Here is a 20,112-nt window from a genome sequence, read left to right on the forward strand (position 1 = left end):
TGAACTTGAGCTAAGACATTCTGGGGAAAGAGCCTACCAAGCAGAGGGGAAAAACTAGTAAGTACAAACATAATTAGGTAATATTTTGATATATCAAGTATTATTTTTAGTCCCAATTCACTTGAAGTATTATTGCCAGAGACAATTCTCATATTATGACTGACAGAATCTTCATATTATTCTGCAGAGTAAGGAATTAGCATTCTGCGATTTCCTTTTATCACTATAAATTGTGTAACCTATCCCTTTAAGAGGTGACAGATCTAAAAGTAGCTCTCAGAGTTTGATTTTATGACTCTCTCAGTTTATGAGGAAGTTTTCTCCTTACATTGTAGTAGAACATACTATGATCTTAATAACTCAAAAAAGGGGAAAAGTACAGCCTTCTGAAAAACAGAAACAGTGATTAGAAAATAAGATTCTGAAAAAAGGAAAAGTTATATATGAAAAGTCTTTGAGGGTAGTCATTTTACTAATTTGTTACTTTAAAAATATTAGGTAGTCCTAAGGTATCTAAGTTAGCTATAATGTCTTACATAAACTACTTGAGATATATAACAATTCAATCTTCTTATATATAATTTCAAAATTTTGTTTTTTTGAGGAATTTGTGATGCCATGCAATTTATTCACATTTAGATAACATAGTTTATATGCAAATGTTTATTAAAAATGCAATCCTTTTTTAAACCAACTCTGTTTCTATGGAAAGCAAAAGAGTGTGTGCAATCTAAATATATTCATACACTATGAGAATTTGAGACCTGAAATACAAATATAAATCCTTTCATTTTCATTAACATGTGTATGTAACATCTTGTAAGCACAAAAGAGATATTTTCAATCTTGTGAAATTTATAATCTAGTTAGGAAGGTAAACTTGCAGATATGTAAGTACTGTAACCCAAATATCACAGACTTACCCCTTTGAACATCATATATAAATTTCAAATTTTTGTTATTCAATCTTCAATTGCTTGGCTTCAGAATGTCTAAATTTTTTTCCAAACTTTAAACTTTCTATTTTGTATTGGGCTATGGGCTTCCCTGGTGGCTCAGGTGATAAAGAATCTGCCTGCAATGCAGGAGACCCAGGTTTAATCTCAGGGTTGGGAGGATGCCCTGGAGAAGGACATGGCAATCCAGTCCAGTATTCTTGCCTTGAAAATCCCAAGGACGGAGAAGCCTGGAAAGCTATGGTTCATAGGGTCGCAAAGAGTTGGACATGATCGAAGTGACTTAGCATGCACGCATAGTCTATTAACAATGTTGTGGCAGCTTCAGGTGAATAGCCATATATAATTTTAAGAACTGTTATGTAACTTGGTAAGCAAAAAAGTATGGGACATTATGAAGTATAACAAAATGAACCATCTCCACAAACAAACCAGATAACACTGAAAATGAACATCACTGTGGATTATAATATCGGTGAAGCACAGTTTTCCTCCCAATCTCATCTCCCTCTGTTCCTCAGAAGCAAGCATCATCTTGTTTCTGTTTACCATTTCCTTACCTTTTAAGTTCTAGAGTTTTATCTGAATGTATTTCCAGGCACTATGATATTTAGTTTTGTTTGCTTTTTGACCTTTAAACAGTACATGTTATAACAGCCAGGACATGGAAGCAACCTAGATGCCCATCAGCAGACGAATGGATAAGGAAGCTGTGGTACATATACACCATGGAATATTACTCAGCCATTAAAAAAAATTCATTTGAATCAGTTCTAATGAGATGGATGAAACTGGAGTCCATTATACAGAGTGAAGTAAGCCAGAAAGATAAAGACCAATACAGTATACTAACACATATATATGGAATTTAGAAAGATGGTAACGATAACCCTATATGCAAAACAGAAAAAGAGACACAGATGTACAGAACAGACTTTTGGACTCTGTGGGAGACGGTGAGGGTGGGATGTTTCGAGAGAATAGCATCAAAACATGTATATTATCTAGGGTGAAACAGATCATCAGCCCAGGCTGGATGCATGAGACAAGTGCTCGGGCCTGGTGCACTGGGAAGACCCAGAGGAATCGGGTGGAGAGGGAGGTGGGAGGGGGGAATGGGATGGGGAACACATGTAAATCCATGGCTGATTCATGTCAATGTATGACAAAAACCACTACAATATTGTAAAGTAATTAGCCTCCAACTAATAAAAATAAATGGAAAAAAAAAAACAAAACAGTACATGGTAATATGCTGGCCTTCTATACTTTCATTATGCCTCTAATACATCCATGATTTTAGCATATCATGATCCATCATGTGAAATGATTAAGTTTTACTGATTAATATGGATTATATATATATAGTATGCCAATATGCCATATATATGTAGTTTCCAGTTTATTGCTATTGTGTATGATTCTGCTAATAGTCTCCTGCAGCAAGGATCTGTCTCAAAGTATGTGTGTGTGCATGTGTGCACAGAATATGCAAATTTATCTTCAAATTTTGAAGAACTACAATTGTTTCTCAAAGTGGTTATACCAATTCATATTCTTATAGGCAGTGTAACAGTGTAAAGGAATTTCCATTGTTCTCCATTCTCATTAATATATGATAGATACCGTTAGCTTTCTTAATTACTGCCAAATTATAGGAGGTAAGATATATCTCAGGGTAAGCTTTATTTGCATTTTTATAATTTCTGAGATACTTAGTTACCATTAATTGTAATAAACATTTACTTAGTTTAATAATTTCAATACATTTTGGCTTAACATTAATGTATCCTCTAATATTTTGAAAAATCTCTTTATGTATTTTTTCCCACTGGGTTTTTCAATTTGTAGGAAATCTAATACATATCATGTACTACAAATATTTCTCTTCCTTGGAACTTATTTTCCCTCACTTCTTTATGATATCTTTTGATGAACAATGCACTGGTTTTCATTTGTAAGTAGCTAAATTTATCAGTATTCTCCCTCAGACTCATAATTTTTAAAATATTATTGAGGAACCTTAACTCCTTTGGGGTCCTAATTTCTTCCTAACATCTTAATGCTATGTTTTCCACACTAAGTTTTTAAGCTACCTGATATTATTTTTTACATAAGGTGTGAGATCCTATCTGTTTATAACAGATTATCATTAACTGCCCAGCTACCAGCTATTTACGTCCATTCCAATATGATAGGAAGTTATAATAACGGTTGACAAGCCATAGAACAATAAATATAAAAATAAATAAAAGATTTTTAAAGCTATATAATCTGACTCTCTTAACACCAACAATACAGTTCTTTAATACACTTATATTTCCATTATGAGCCATAAGGGAGCCACCATTATAAAATAATCTTCTTACCTCTTGTTACTTCCTTAATCAGATTCTTACCAATTTCTTACAGTTTCTTTGTCAGACTCAGTATCAATCTTATCGTTTATCATTTTGATACCAATTTGCTGCTGTGAAGTTTTCCTCCTTTGAAAATCTCTAGGAAGTCTTTTAAACTTTGCCACTTAAAGTATTTAAATTTGAAATAATCTTCTCCACTCATGATTTTATTCAAAATCCAGTTCAAGAATTCTCTTACTAATTATTTTCTATCAATGTGTTTCCTCTAAATTTATATATACAATTTATGTTCCTTTATCAGTTGGGTAAACCTAAATAAATTCAGATTTTTGGCAGAGTCTTAGTTGCCTTGTTTATAAAGTGGGAACAATATTGTGTACTTAAGCTGAGAGTTGCAAGAATCAAATTCATCATGTGCACTGATCTATCATGACAGCTTTTATAAACTAAAACGTTAAAACAAATAGTAATAATGATAACAATGCAAAAACACTCTACATTCTGAAGAAATTATATGTAGTGCATTAACTCACATGTACTATGGACATAAAGGCTTGTGATACACCATTCTCTTCTGCAATATAATTGAAAGCTCGCCAAAGGGCAACTCCAGCATCATTTCTTCCATCAACCTCATCATCTGTATTAACAATGAACACAAAACCAATTCTAGGAAAGAAGATGAATAAGAAATGTTACAACTCCCTCTTGAACCATAACAAACCAAGTACTTTAAACATTATTTGACTCCAACATCTAGATGAAGGGAATAAGTTAACAGATGGGATGAAGAAGAGTATTACTGTTTGAAAAGGTTTGATTTGTAATGACTAGTCACCAAAATTATCATCTCTGTAGGAGTCTTCCAAATTGTAAACCTCTCTGGTGGTGACATAATCAAGTGGCTATTTTTTTTTTTTTCCAGAAAAAAAAAAGGGGGGCCAGGAAGTATACTCTTAACACAACCATAGGAAATGGATCCATCTTTAAGCACCCAAAGTGACCAGATCATTCTCTGAGGAAGGTAATACAGTAAACAAGATTAGCAAGCAGGTGTGATTAACAGAGTCTATCATAAGGGTGTATGATTCTTCACAACATACAGCACTGAGATAACTATCACCTTGAATTCCACATTAATACCCTGTGTAACACAACGTGAACATCACTGGATTTCCTTCAATTGACAGTTATAAATTGACAATTACCTAAGAGGAATTTTATGATGATAGAAAAGTTCAGCAACTTTTATAAAATCCACGGTATATTCTTGAGCAGGATCAATAAACAGCACCTAAAAAAAAGTAAACAGTCTATAATCACCATTTTGTTTTAACACTTCAGAATTTTTATGAAATTGAAATTTAATCTAATTTCTGTAACTAAAAGTATGAAATTCAAGGTACAATTTCTTAAAACTTTCTAGTAAAGAATTTTGAGGAATGTATATAAGAGTTTCACAGTTTATGAACAATTTCTAAAAGCTACACACCCAAATATAATAATACATGAAATTTAATCAGATTACTCATCTTCTTTTTGAAGCACAGTTCAAAGTAAATGTTTTTTGTTTTTTTTTTTACAGGAAGTGAATTACCTTATTCTAAGTGTTCACTGGATTTTCTGTGATAAATTTTTTAAAAAAGAAACAAATTGAATTTTGACCAAAAAAATAATGGCTTAATATCTGCTGTAGAAACTAAGATATTCACTTCCTATGTGAAAAACTGTGAAAGTCCTAGACATTTTCTCCACAGTTTAAATTTCTGTAAGGTTACTTAACACTGTAATAATGAACATTTACATGCACAGATTACAAAGTAATATTTGTGTATTTTTCCATTAAATGTACTGAAATTTATTAATTCTTATAATATAGAAGAAAATTTGATCATAAATTCCTTTTAGAAAATTTAACGGTAACCCATCAACTTAATATTGGTATTATAAAGGTACATGGGTATAAAACAATAAAAGGCAGGTTATGTGTCCCTGCTAGCTTGTGAAACCTAGTCAGCCATGCCACCTCAAGCTTGTTACATTAGGCAAAAACTTCCTTATTACTCAGATGCCTAGTTACCAACAGCAAGGTAGTACCAAAAAAACCAGTGATATCTTTATAAGAGATGCAGACAAAATTTCAAAATATAAAACTCACCAAATTATGAAAATTACGCCTTATGAAAGGTATACTTCCAGGGAATATTGGTTTCAAAAGTTCCTGGTAACTTGAAGGCCACGTTAAATACATCTCATCAGTTTCTAAGTTGTTAACCCACTAGAAAAGAATCCAGAAAGTTGTGAAAGCTATATTAATATTTATATCATTTTCAAAGCCAAATCTGACTTTATCAAACAGCAAGTGAAATATACCTAAGATTTTCTACATTTCTGATTAAGAATAAGAAGCTAGATGAATATTCTGTAAGGAACAAACATGATGTGCAACAATTTTATTGTAATTGTAATGTAGATTCCCATAGCGATTTACATTATGTTCCCTCTGAAACAATTGACTGTTTACTCATTTGTTTTTCATATTAAAAAATTAAACTGTATATTAAATAGTCTTCATAAACCATTTAAGTTATAGGAGGCAATGAGGTCATTCACCTTCTCTCTAAAATTTAAAAGCTTGGACGTAAGGAAAATAAAATGACTTAGAAAAGTTAAATTTTTAAAACTGACACTTAGGACATCCAGTTCTAATCAAGGTGGAATAGCTTATATTTAACTAGCCCTCTCTCCTGAAACAATGACAACAGGTGGAGAAAACCACTGTTTAGAGGCTTGGAGGTATGGGTCAATCAACAATCAAGAACTAAGGAGCTACAACCCTTGAAAGCAGGAGGAACATGAGGCAAGCACCACATTCGCCTCAACTTTGTTCCTGGGGGCATTTTCACAACTGTAGTCTGAAGGAAGATAATTCAAATAGCAAATGACAGTCCTATCTGGCTCTCCAATATGGAAAAGATATATGATGTGAGTATCTTAACCCCTTGGTGGTAAGTTATATTTTTTTTATTTCAAGTGAGAAACCAGCATTATGCTTTATGCATCAGTCCCACTGAACTTGATTTAACGACTGGAGGTTGAGTAGCTTTAGATGTGGATCAAAACATTTGAATGGGTTTATTTAAAATGCAGATTCCTTGAAACCACTTCAGACCTACTAAATAATTCCCAATCAAAACAAGTGCCCTACGTGATTCTTATCACAAATACTAAAGTTAGAAAGCTATAGAAATGACACAATTTATGGCCATGAGTGCTGGGTGAAGAAGTTGAGGTGATTCCAGATCCGTTTTGGAGAACTACTGCGAGAACACTGGAAATCATGTTGACTAGGTCCACAGACACTGACTCCCCCGTCTCTAGTCTCAGGTGAATATACACACAGAAGCAGCAACAGGAACCACAAGGGCGCCTCACAAAGTCGTGTGCAGAACCGGCACTAACAGGCCAGAGATCTACCCCCATCTGTTCTACTGGTCATAACTCAGGCTTTGGCTATCTACTAGGCTTCCAAGATATTGAAAAGAAGATATTGTCATTTATTGATTAGAACATGTAAAACAACCTCCTCAACATCCAGGGAGTTATACAAGTCAACAAATAATCACAGGATAGGTCAATCTGTTATAGAAGCTGATACTCATTCTGAGAGAAGCAAAGACTTATAGTTCACATCTTTTGTGTTCTTTTGGGTAAGTGAAATTAGTTAAAACGTCTGAGTAAGAAATTCCACAACTTCATCCTTATACAAAAACACGGAAAAACTAGGAAATCTGTGGGAATGATCATTTTTATAACCATGAAAACCAATCAAAAGTTTACAGCAACCCTGAAAGTGTTTATTCAAGAAAAAAGGCTGAATCTCAGTAAGAACACTGAGATTTGTGGTACTGAACAAAGCTAGTGGAGGTGATGGAATTTCAGTTGAGCTATTTCAAATCCTGAAACATGATGCTGTGAAAGTGCTGCACTCAATATGCCAGCAAATTTGGAAAACTCAGCAGTGGCCACAGGACTGGAAAAGGTCAGTTCTCATTCCAGTCCCAAAGAATGCTCAAACTACTGCACAATTGCACTCATCTCACACGCTAGTAAAGTAATGCTCAAAATTCTCCAAGCCAGGCTTATAGCAATACGTGAACCGTGAACTTCCAGATGTTCAAGCTGGTTTTAGAAAAGGCAGAGAAACCAGAAATCAAATTGTCAACAGCCAATGGATCATCAAAAAAGCAAGAGAGTTCCAGAAAAACATCTACTTCTGCCTTACTGACTATGCCAAAGACTTTGACTGTGTGGATCACAATAAACTGTGGAAAATTCTGAAAGAGATGGGAATACCAGACCACCTGACCTTCCTCTTGAGAAACCTATATGTAGGTCAGGAAGCAACAGTTAGAACTGGACATGGAACAACAGAGTGGTTCCAAATAGGAAAAGGAGTACGTCAAGGCTGTATATTGTCACCCTGCTTATTTAACTTATATGCAGAGTACATCATGAGAAACGCTGGGCTGGAAGAAGCACAAGCTGGAATCAAGACTGCCGGGAGAAATATCAATAACCTCAGATATGCAGATGATACTACTCTTATGGCAGAAAGTGAAGAGGAACTAAAAAGCCTCTTGATGAAAGTGAAAGAGGAGAGTGAAAAAGTTGGCTAAAGCTCAACATTCAGAAAACTAAGATCATGGCATTTGGCCCCATCACTTCATGGCAAATAGATGGGGAAACAGTGGGAACAGTGTCAGACTTATTTTGGGGGGCTCCAAAATCACTTCAGATGGTGATTGCCTCCATGAAATTAAAAGACGCTTACTCCTTGGAAGGAAAGTCATGTCCAACCTAGATAGCATATTAAAAAGCAGAGACATTACTTTGCCAACAAAGGTCTGTCCAGTCAAGGCTATGGCTTTTCCAGTGGTCATGTATGGATGTGAGAGTTGGACTGTGAAGAAAGCTGAGTGCCAAAGAATTGATGCTTTTGAACTCTGGTGTTGGAGAAAACTCTTCAGAGTTCCTTGGACTGCAAGGAGATCCAACTAGTCCATCCTAAAGGAGATCAGTCCTGGGTGTTCATTGGAAGGACTGATGCTGAAACTGAAACTCCAATACCTCATGTGAAGAGCTGACTCATTGGAAAAGACCCTGATGCTGGGAGGGGATGGGGGCAGGAGGAGAAGGAGACGACAGAGGATGAGATGGCTGGATGTCATCACCGACTTGATGGACATGAGTTTGAGTAAACTCCAGGAGTTGGTGATGGAGGGAGGCCTGGTGTGCTGCGATTCATGGGGTCACAAACAGTCAGACACAACTGAGCGACTGAACTGAACTGAATAATTTACCTCAATCCCATTTCCTGCTCCCAGCCTAAACCTCAGCCTTGAAAATGACAGCTCACATTCCAATACTGATATTGGAAGCAAGAGAACGGGCTTTATTCTGAAAGAATTGTAACTTTTTGTCTGAACTGTCTGGTGACTTCCTAGAAAACCTTCTGAAAAGTTTTGCCTTTACCCTGCCTCACTCATAATTTGCCTACTATGAAGCTGTTACTCTAATTTATGCAAAACATTTACTGGAAAATGTTTAGAAACTCCTGAGATAACAGAAAATTGTTGGGATACACAATGGAGTAACTACAAACCGAGTGAGGAAAGGTTGGGGAATGGGAAACGGCTTTGAGAGGTTCTGATGAATTCCTGGGAAGGTCCAAGGCCATGGGCATGCTCAGGGAAGGCCGAGAGAAGGCCCTATGTTCTCACTTCCGGCTGACTTCCAAGCTCTATGCAGATAAGAACTGAAGGCGAAGGCAGAGACGCAGGCTGCCCGGGTGAGTGTCCAGTGTGTGCTACTCTTCCTCCCTCCACGTGCGCCACACACAGAGCACCTCTGTCAAGATGCAAAGACTGGGAGATTTCCTGGTTCCACGCATTTAAGTAAAATCTTGGTCCAGTATTTAGCAGATGAATAGGCGAACCTAACAGAGATTTCTGTGGCCACACATGAAAAAGGATACAGACTCTATAAAATGAGTCACTATTAAACAACAGCAAACAGCAATAATCACAAATCCTGGGGAGGTGTGAGAATGTGACTTCCAGGAAGTGCCACAGTATTCAGTATTTCAACAACAAAAAAATAAAAGGCAATGAAAAATTCTAAATCAAACATAAGGAAACAATTCCATTTATAGTAACATCAAAAAATTTAAAATACTTAAAAATAATTTAACAAGCCTGAAACCCACACTGCAAGCTGCAAAACACTGTTGAAAGAAATTACCCTAAATAAATGGAAAGGCACCTCACATTCACGGATTGGAAGATGTCTAAATAGCAATTGTAACATGTATAAATGGCAATATTCCTTAAACAATTTATCGATTCAACAAAATCTCAATAAAAATTCCAGCTTGTCTTTTTTTTTTTTTACAGAAATGGATAAGCTCATTCCATAATTCAAAAAGAAAGGAAAAAGGTGTAAAATGCCAAGACAATCTTAAAGATGAAGAATAAAGTTGTAGGACTCATAATTTCCAATTTTTTAAAGTCACTACAAAGCTACAGTAAAAAAAAAAAAAAAAAAAAAACAAACAGTCTGGTGCTGGAAAAAGGATAAGATACAGATTAACAGAACTGAACTCAAAGTCCAGAAATAAACCCACATGTTTAGTCAACTGATTAACAACATCATTATTGGACGAGGACAGGGAAATTTGCCTTTATGACTGTGGGGTGTGCTTGTCAAGTTACACTCTTAACTAAAGTACAAAAAATAGTTGTAGGGGTAGTTCTGCTACAATATGACCAAAGACCCCATCACATGGGTGGTCTGGCACAGTGAACTAAAAAGAAATTACAATCCAGAGGAGCCAAACACATAATTATATGATAGTTTTTACTGACTCTTCACATACCTGAGGTAATATATAAAGGCTGCAAACAGACAGCAATTAAAGTAGATAAAATCTAAATTGTGACTCCTGAAGTCTGAGACAGAGAAACCTGAAATGATAAGTCAAGGATGGACGACAACTAATGACCCTCAAGTTCTTCCTCAATTCTCAACCAGACTTTTAAGAAATAAACTGCCAGCCCCTCCTATTTTGAGGGGAAGGGTATAAACACAGAAATCAGAAATTACTTAGCTCAGAGACTCAGCTTTGTCTGTAAAGACAAAAAGTAAGTAGAGAGACAGATTGAGGAGAAAAAGAATTTAAAGCAAAGTATTGCACTCATTCATGAATAACTCTGTTTTGACATTAAGATATTCAATAATTTTTTTGGGCATACTTCCTATTAAATAAGATCTGATGTGTATGTTGACAGTATTTAACAAAGTCCTGGCGTGGGGGGCACTTACATTTCACTGGAAGAAGATTATAAACGAATACATATCATAACGGGTGGTAGCAAATGCTATGAGGCAAAACTAAAGCTTATGTGTGAGCTAATTTTGCTGCTCTAACAGACCAAGTTGAACAGTGCTGAGACCTCAGAGCTCTGCATTTTGTGCCAGTTAATCTTTTTGGAGGTAGCTAGAGAATTAAGTCTCAGAAACAATTTTCTATTCAGACAGGCACTTTCCAAGTGGAAAAATAGAAGCATTTGAGACATAAAGCTTCCCTTAAAAAGATACTTGAAAAATTACTAGTCTTAGAAGAAATGAAATTCTTATACATGCTACAATATGGATGAACCTTGAAAACACCATGGCAAGTGAAATAAGTCAGGCATAACTGGACAAATATCATATGACTATCCTTACATGCAGTACGGGAATAGGCAAATTCACAGAGACAAAAAGTAGAACAGAGGTTACCAGGCACTTAAGGGAGAAGGGAATGGGTTTCCATTTGAAATGATGAAGTTCTGGAAACAGATAATGGTGACACTTGGATGAGACTGTGAATATATTTAATGCCAATGAATTACAGACTTAAAATGTTTAACAGAGCATTACCTTATATTTTACCTCAATAAAAATTACTTCCAAGAAGTTCCTTGGAAAAGAATGCCTCCGCAAAGTGTCCAAGAGCTGGGCAAGAGAGGAGTCTTTATAGAATACAGGAGGAGACTCTGTGGGTGGTGTGGGCAATGGGAACAGCATCAGGAGACTGCTCCCCGCATGTGACTGACCATCTTCCATGGCCAACCTTGGAGGATAAGGATGCTACTTTATAAATGGAGTTGGAAAGTTTCTTTACAGGTCTATTTCTTATGTTCAGAAAAGCTTTGAAAACTACTTCCCTCATTTTATCTCACCCCCAGAATTTTTCTGAAAATGGTCAAAAGCATAAATGCTTAAAATAAAAGGCACAAAGTATTAAGATTACTAACATGGTCATTCCTCTTACTGATAAAAACATTATTAGAAAAAGGTATCTATTATTGAGTATAAAGACATCCAAGTAAGAGTAAAATTTAACCAGTGAGAGAACATGCTCTAAAGAGTAGTTAAAAAAAAAAAACAAACCTGGAGCCAACAAACAAGTAACTTATAAAATTGACCTAGAAAATATAATGGTCCAACTGACAAATAACAAATGGGGTTTGTCTTCAGTCTGAGGTCTCTGATGTTCAGGGAATGCAGCAGTTCTTTGGTGCTGTTATCAATCCCTGATTCCTGGATGGCTGACTAACTCTATAGGTGGGAAGACTGTTCTGGCAGGAAAAGGAGGAAGTAAGCCATTTCCTCCTATTAGGCCATACCATGGACTATTCTTGTGCTATAAGGAAGGAAAAGTGATGTGATCGGTTTTCAAAAAAATTCACTTAGGCTGTAATACATGGACCAGAACATCAGGAAGCCACTGCAAATTGTTGGGCAAGATTTTCACTATATTAAGGTGGTATTCATATATTCCTCAGATATTAGCCATTTGGTATTTTGTTGCTGTTGCTTAGGCAGTTATTCTGTTGTTCTCGTTTTGTTTTTATCTTTAAAGCTGGAAAGGATACTGAATGAGCTGAGTAGATATTCTCCTGAGGAAGTACAGAGAATACAAGAAAGGGGAAAGCAAGATCTAAGGGGGAGAGGGAATGAGTCTATAGTTATACTTTTTCTTCTGAGTTTTACTTTTTCTTCTCACTCCTATAACCTCTTTCAAAATGCTTAAATTAATTCTAAAGTCTGCCAATATCTGGTTTTAAGTCTTAAGTATACTAAAGATTTTAAAGTAAGAAATTACAGGGGCACTTACCATGATAGAAGAATGTCTAATATCCAATGCATAGGTATCATCCCAACTACGTGCACTTAATTTTAAAAACTTGCTCATATCCTCTCCTTTGATCCCAAGACTGCGAAGGCCATTCATCATTTTTCCTTCCAGTTTCAGCATATCCAAAAGACTTTAGATTGAAAAAAAAGAAATGTCTTATTTGATTTGCCAAAAGTTTTTAATTAAATCCTTTACAGTTCATAGACATCTCAAAGCATTAGAAACAAGTTTCTCTGGTAATTTTATTAATAGCAGAAAAACACATCATTAAACTCATTAACAAACAGGACAAGAATTTCTAATTAGTTATCTAGTGTAAACTATGCTGAGTTTTTTTTTAAGTTATAACAAAATCTTCTTTAAAGGGTAAGACATTAAGGCATATATATATTATTATTCCTTCACCAAGGAAGTGAAAATATGTTCATTCCAGAGCAAGCCAAAAATGAAGGGAAAAAATACAAGAGGTCACTCTTTTGATACAAAAAACAAGATCAAACATGACCTAAAATACAAAGTTTCATAAGAGTATGAAAGTTCGCATATGTTTAGAATACATATTAAAATTTCTAATTGCATATATAATAATTTGATACCTCTTAGTACTACAGTTAGAAAGTATTATTGCTAAAAGTAACAACATCATCAATAAACGACCTTACTGACAATCAGGGCAATTTGATACTTTAAACCACTGTTTATCAAGTTCACTCTGGCTCTCATAACAACCTCAGGAAGTCTCAAGAGATGCCAATGAGGCTAAGAGAGATGAAACCTCCTGCCGAGGAACTCAGCCAGTGGACTCACAGAGCTGAGACACGAAGGCCATCTGCAAAGACAGGTAAGGCTGTACAGACCATGATAAAGCATGTTCATGTTGGGGAAGGTAAAAATCTACTAGGCAAGGAGGAATTCTGATTATTACTTTTTGAAACCAAGTGTTTATATTTATTATATTTAACCCAAGTGCTTCATTCAAAAATCCATTCATGGAAATCACCTTGCCTTTCAGAAATGAACAGAATCAGAATAAAGTGATATATGGGCTTTAGATAAAGTTCTTAGGGAGAACTATAGAAATCTACATTTAAAGAGTAGAGATCTAATATCTAAACTCCTAAGGAGGCTGTTTTAGAAGTGTTTCAAGCTGGCCTTTATGACGTCAGCTCAGCATGTCTGTATCCTAGACAGTTCTGACTGTATTAAAAGTAGACTTTTTACCATTCCCTCCAAATGTATTAGAAGATGAGTGTGATAAAAAAAAGCACCAGCTTGAATATCATAAATTAGCAATAATAAGATTTAGTTGGGGCTGTAATACTACACTGCATGTGGCTTCTTAAAGTTCTTAATCCCTTTAGTCTAAGTTTTCTCATTTGCAAAATAAGAATTGTGGATGGCACTGCCAATGTTCTCTCCATTTAAAAAATGTTAAGATGCTTATTAAAGAGATATTTCTTATGTGATAGAATTATAATATTCTTCATAGCTTCTGTAACTACCATCTTTGCTATCACAACCTAGTTTTCAAGGAAAACTATCAACAGAAAAACTAGATAGAGCTACGAGGTGTGGTACACTGAAAAGGGCATGAGATTTCAAACCCTGAAACTATTTGCTAGTTGTGTCCCTATCTTTATGTGAGATCTGAGTCCTTGTTTCCCCATACATAAAAAGAGAACAGTAATAATCAACTGATACGGTATTACAATTAAATGAATTTACTACTAAGCACACAGTTGCTCTCAACAGTACCAGTTTCTTCCTTGCTCTTTTCAAATCTTGAATTTTGGATACCAAATTAAAAAAAAAAAAAAAACCTGGTTCTTGAAATATGATAGGTTTATCAGGAAAACTTATCTCTGGATTGTTAAATAATAAAAACTATTTTTCATGCTTCTCTTTTAATAGTTACTAGGAAACAATAGAATGGAAAAGACTACAGAGATCTCTTCAAGAAAATTAGAGATACCAAGGGAACTTTTCATGCAAAGATGGCACAATAAAGGACAGAAATGATATGGACCTAACAAAAGCAAAAGATATTAAGAAGAGGTGGCAAGAATACTCAGAAGAACTATACAAAAAAGATCTTCATGACCCAGATAATCATGATGGTGTGATCACTCACCTAGAACCAGACACCCTGGAATGCGAAGTCAAGTGGGCCTTAGGAAGCATCACTATAAACAAAGCTAGTGGAAGTGATAGAATTCCAGTTGAGCTATTTCAAATCCTCAAAGATGATGCTGTGAAAGTGCTGCACTCAATATGCCAGCAAATTTGGAAAACTCAACAGTGGCCACAGGACTGGAAAAGGTCAGTTTTCATTCCAATCCCAAAGAAAGGCAATGCCAAAGAATGCTCAAACCACCGCACAATTGCACTCATCTCACACGCTAGTAAAGTAATGCTTAAAATTCTCCAAGCCAGGCTTAAGCAATACATGAACGGTGAACTTCCAGATGTTCAAGCTGGTTTTAGAAAAGGCAGAGGAACAAGAGATCAAATTCCCAACATCCGCTGGATCATCAAAAAAGCGAGAGAGTTCTAGAAAAACATATACTTCTGCTTTATTGACAGTCTTTGACTGTGTGGACCACAAAAAACTGTGGAAAATTCTGAAAGAGATGGGAATACCAGATCACCTGACCTGACTCTTAAGAAACCTGTATGCAGGTCAGGAAGCAACAGTTAGAACTGGACATGAAACAACAGACTGGTTCCAAATTGGGGAAGGAGTATGTCAATGCTGTATATTGTCACTCTGCTTATTTAACTTACATGCAGAGTACATCATGAGAAATGCTGAACTGGATGAAGCACAAGCTGGAAGCAAAATTTCCGGGAGAAATATCAATGACCTCAGATATGCAGATGACACCACACTTATGGTAGAAAGCTAAGAGGACTTAAAAAGCCTCTTGATGAAAGTGAAAGAGAAGACTGATAAAGTTGGCTTAAAACTCAACATTAAGAAAACTAAGATCATGGCATCTGGTCCTGTCACTTCATGGCAAATAGATGGGGGAAAAAAGGAAACCATGATAGACTTTATTTTTGGGGGGCTCCAAAATCACTGCAGATGGTGACTGCAGCCATGAAAGTAAAAGACGCTTACTTCTTGGAAGAAACATTACGACCAACCTAGACAGCACATTAAAAAGCAGAGACATTACTTTGCCAACAAAGGTCTGTCCAGTCAAAGCTATGGTTTTTACAATAGTCATGTAAGGATGTAAGAGTTGGACTATAAAGAAAGCTGAGCACCGAAGAATTGATGCTTTTGAACTGTGGTGTTGGAGAAGGCTCCTGAGAGTCCCTTGGATTGCAAGGAGATCCAACCAGTCCATCCTAAAGGAAATCAGTCCTGAATATTCTTTGGAAGGACTGATGCTGAAGCTGAAACTCTAATACTTTGGCCACCTGATGCGAAGAACTGACTCATTGGAAAAGACCCCGATGCTGGGAAAGACTGAAGAAGGGAGGAGAAGGGGACGACAGAGGATGAGATGCTTGGATGGCATCACCAACTCAGTGGCCACGAGTCTCTGGGAGTTGGTGATAGACAGGCAGGCCCGGCGTGCTACAGTCCATGGGGTCGCAAAGAGTCAGACACGACTGAGCAACTGAACTGAATTTTAAATTTGCTTAGAACCTTTCACTGGCTTCTCCTGCCCTCGAGATAAAAGGCCAAAATGTGAAACCTGGTTCCACAATCTTTGTCCACCTGTGCAACCTAAGTACCTTCCAGCTCCTCCTCACTGCATATTCTGGCCGTACTAGACCATGCATTTTCTCAAATATGTCATGTTTGTAGAACCTCTACTCTCTACTCTGCCTGATTCATCCTTAAATATCACTTCCTTGAAGAAAATTGATATCCACTGTCCCCATCAAGAACAAGTTTAAAACCCTCAAAGCACTACACTTTATCTTTTAGAAACCTTATCACAATATAATTATTATTTAATTTCAATTATCCCACTAGACTATAAATTCTGTTTAAGACATTTCTGTCTTGTTCACCACTATACCCCCAATACCTAGCAGTCTCTATACCATGGAAATTCAGACATTAGCCAAATCGAATTTTATTATTGACTTGATTTTACCACATTGAATTTTAAAGCTGCCCGCATCACAGAAACGTATTTATCCAGAGCTCAAACTGTGAGCCAGGCAACTTCACTAAGATACAGAAAAATTACACAAGTGGGACCATCAAGACACTCTGTGACCTCTTTCTTTCTGGTAGTTATACTGTACTGACATTATTCAAGTCTGAACAGGCTAGCTATCAAAATAAGTAACATCCAATATGTTACCAGAATCAATTTCTTGCGCAGTTCTACGTGACCAGAGTCTGGTCCACTCTGAGGCTAGGGTGACTACTAAGTAGCTCTATGGTAGATGTATCTAAGGTAGATACATAAAACACATTTATGGAACTCCTCAAATTTATTTGGTCCCATCTGCCTTCTTCCCTAGTCACTGCCCCTGCCTCCTACTTCCCTAGTCTCCCTGGGGGTGAGAGTCAGGCTTGGGCACATGCTGTGGGAACCACTGCTGACCTGACTCTAAGCATGGGGGCTTTCGCTCCTCTGGGATCACAGAAGAAAGGTTGGGCTGTGGGCATGACATCAGTTCTCCACGACCCCAAAATGCAGAAGATAGGAAGAAAGAGAAAAATTATTCCTCCTTCACTTTTGTTCCCCAAATTCTACAGTACTGGTTGCACAGCAATCTCTCTCCAGATCTAGGACATAACTTCAATATTAGGACATTTTCCTTCCTCTCCTCTTTCTTGCATAATTTTCCTCCATTCATCAACCTCTTCATACTGTTTTTTTACCTGATATTCTCTGATCTTTCCTGAGAACCTTTCTTTGATTGTGATATAAATATCCTCACATATTTTATATTCTCTACTTTAAGGGAATTACAGTAGTTTCAACTAGTGATCCCAACAAGAAGGAACAAAAATGTATCACACATCATGCAGATCAATAATTACCAGGAAAGGATCCAAGAGGGTTCTATTTCTCGAATAACCTGTAGCCTTTCCATTGATAAAGTACATACATCTCAAAGTGTTTCTGCTATAAAAATTTCCCCATACAATGCCACAGAAAACTTTTGAAAATCTACCTACCAATTCTGCCCTCTTTTAAATCTCTTTTCACTGTTCTTGAGCACAGGTGTAATTTCTGTACTCTGAAGCTTACAGCCAGGAGCTAACAACTGCTTTACTCTATGTGTAGTTATCTATCCTTCACATCTTAGATTAGCAAAGACTCAACTAAATAAAGATAAAAGCTCCACTTGAATCCAACTTCTCAATCTTTCCTGTGTTTTCCTATATATCTCTAAACTTGCTAAGAAAATGAAAGTTGATATTCAGAAAAAACAAACTGAATTAAATTAAAACTAAATATTTGAAATAAAGTATTGCATTTACTAAATTCATCTTATATTTTAATTATGAATTTTTAAAGTAGTTTTATGGCTCTCTTTAAAAGTAAAGTAAATTCACTTTGATTTCTCTTCTGTGGCCTATGGCTTTTCATTTACAGGTTAATGGCCACGATAAATACAAGACTTTCTAATTCTGCACTAGAGCATTTTGGGGAACTTTTTTTGACCTAAAGAGACAGTATCGAGCAATCTATCATTTCCTTCTTTTGGCCACACCGTGCTGCATGGGGGATCTTAGTTCCCCAACCAGGCATCAAATCCACATTCCTGGCACGGGGAGCATAAAGTCTTAACCACTGGACTGCCAGGGAAGTCCCTAGCAATCAAACATTTCAGGTTTACTTTCTGATGGATACAAGCACTTAAAATTCTTCCTGCTGGTTTCTTTATTCTGGGAAAACATCTCATACTCCTTTCACATCTTTTCTGAAGGATACAACTCCCTAGCTACTCAGCACTGGCCCAAGAAACTTTCAAGCTAATGACAGAACTACTTGTCAATTAAAGACAGTTTCAAATAATAGGACAAGAATAAGTCTAGGATTCAGAAACTTCAATTTTCTCATCCGAATAAATTTCTCCAAGGTTTCTTTCAGCTCTGATATTCAAAGACACTTAAGAGAATATTCTACCAAAATAACAGAGTTGCTTTGCAGAATCGAAAAGATATATTTGCTTTAAAGTGAGTATCTGCATTTCAACAAATACTAAATTCAGAACAAAAGTGCACCTTTACACATAAACCAGAGTTTGTATCAGTAATTTAATACTTACCTAAAAGGATCATAGGAATCCATATCAACACGAAGTCCATTTATATACAGACCAGCATCGCCTGGCTGAATATCAAATTTATCTTGAAGATGCTGGAAATAGAGAAAATAATTAACCAAGTGATACAACAATAGTTGATCTGTGTCAGGAGTTGGCAAACTATTTCTACTGAGTTGGATAGTAAATATTTTTAGGCTTTGCCAACTACTCAACTCCATCCTGCAGCACAAAAGCACCACAGACAATTAACAAACGAGCATGATTATGTTCCAATAAAACTTTTATGCATTAAGACAGGCAGCAGGCCATATTTGGCCTTTACGTGGATAGTACTGCCCACACTTGATGGGAATCTTATAAAAGGTTAGCGAGACAATACTTGAGTATTTTGATTTTGTAATATGTGATATTAATTTCCTAATGCTACAACTATGACTTATCTATTACATTTTATACTGTATGTGCATGTGCACACAAACACTTAGCATTTGACAGCTGGCACATTGTTATTCTTTGACAGACCAGAACTCAAAAACTTTGGTGTATGTGTAAATATTTAGCAATCACTCTAAATTCCTAAGTTTCCATGAAAGAAGTGTTTCAATGTTCACTTTTAGTTAACTAAAACTTCACTTACTTTTCTTCATTTTATTGATGTAAATATTGATGTAAAAATTCGAATATCTTATGCTTTCAAATGTTATCAAGAATTTTTACAATTTTGATGTATTTTATTTTTTCTTCTACTTAAGAATAAACAGATTTTAACCTTCAAGTGAATAAACTTTTTCTGACTTTGTTATTGATTTCTAGTTTGCACTGAGACTGAGAATTTTTTCCTATTTATTCCACTTTCTGGAATTTTTGCAATTATTACTTTCACTTGGTCTTCTATATCTTTACTTACTTTTTGACCATTTCATTAGTCTTAAGGAGAGGTAAATTATACTTCTTCCATTTCCTGTAGTTTGTTTCAAGATGCTGTTGCAGTGTTTTGATGTAAAGATATTTTAAACTGCTCTATTTTCATTATGAATTGTATCCTTTAGTATTATAAAGGGCCATTTTTGGATCATTAATATTTTTAGATCTGAATTTGGCTTCATGGCATTTTAAGACCATACCCTTAGAACATAGTATTTGCTTGATATACCTTTGCACATCCTTTCATCTTTGACATTTCTGAATCATGTTAAGGGTTTTTATTTCACATACAAACATTAGGTGTGTTTGTTTCACACCTAATGAAACAAACAGAAATTTTTGCTCATATGTTAAGCTTATTTACATTTGTTGATAT

The 20,112-nt window shown here is 35.8% G+C and overlaps 1 protein-coding gene across 1 annotated transcript in view; it reads right to left on the reverse strand.

Moving 5' to 3' along the window:
- UGGT2 (UDP-glucose glycoprotein glucosyltransferase 2) overlaps positions 1-20,112 on the reverse strand; it is a 136,750-nt gene that overhangs the window by 67,622 nt on the left and 49,016 nt on the right. Inside the window, exons 11-15 of the mRNA XM_061133771.1 lie at positions 18,813-18,904; positions 12,540-12,690; positions 5,475-5,594; positions 4,525-4,610; positions 3,850-3,985 (exon numbers count right to left, since the gene is read on the reverse strand). Of these exons, the coding sequence (XP_060989754.1) occupies positions 3,850-3,985; positions 4,525-4,610; positions 5,475-5,594; positions 12,540-12,690; positions 18,813-18,904 (585 nt within the window). The remainder of the gene's footprint in view (positions 1-3,849; positions 3,986-4,524; positions 4,611-5,474; positions 5,595-12,539; positions 12,691-18,812; positions 18,905-20,112) is intronic.

Source organism: Dama dama, chromosome 30 (assembly GCF_033118175.1).
Source record: "Dama dama isolate Ldn47 chromosome 30, ASM3311817v1, whole genome shotgun sequence".
Taxonomy (NCBI): Eukaryota; Metazoa; Chordata; class Mammalia; order Artiodactyla; family Cervidae; genus Dama; species Dama dama.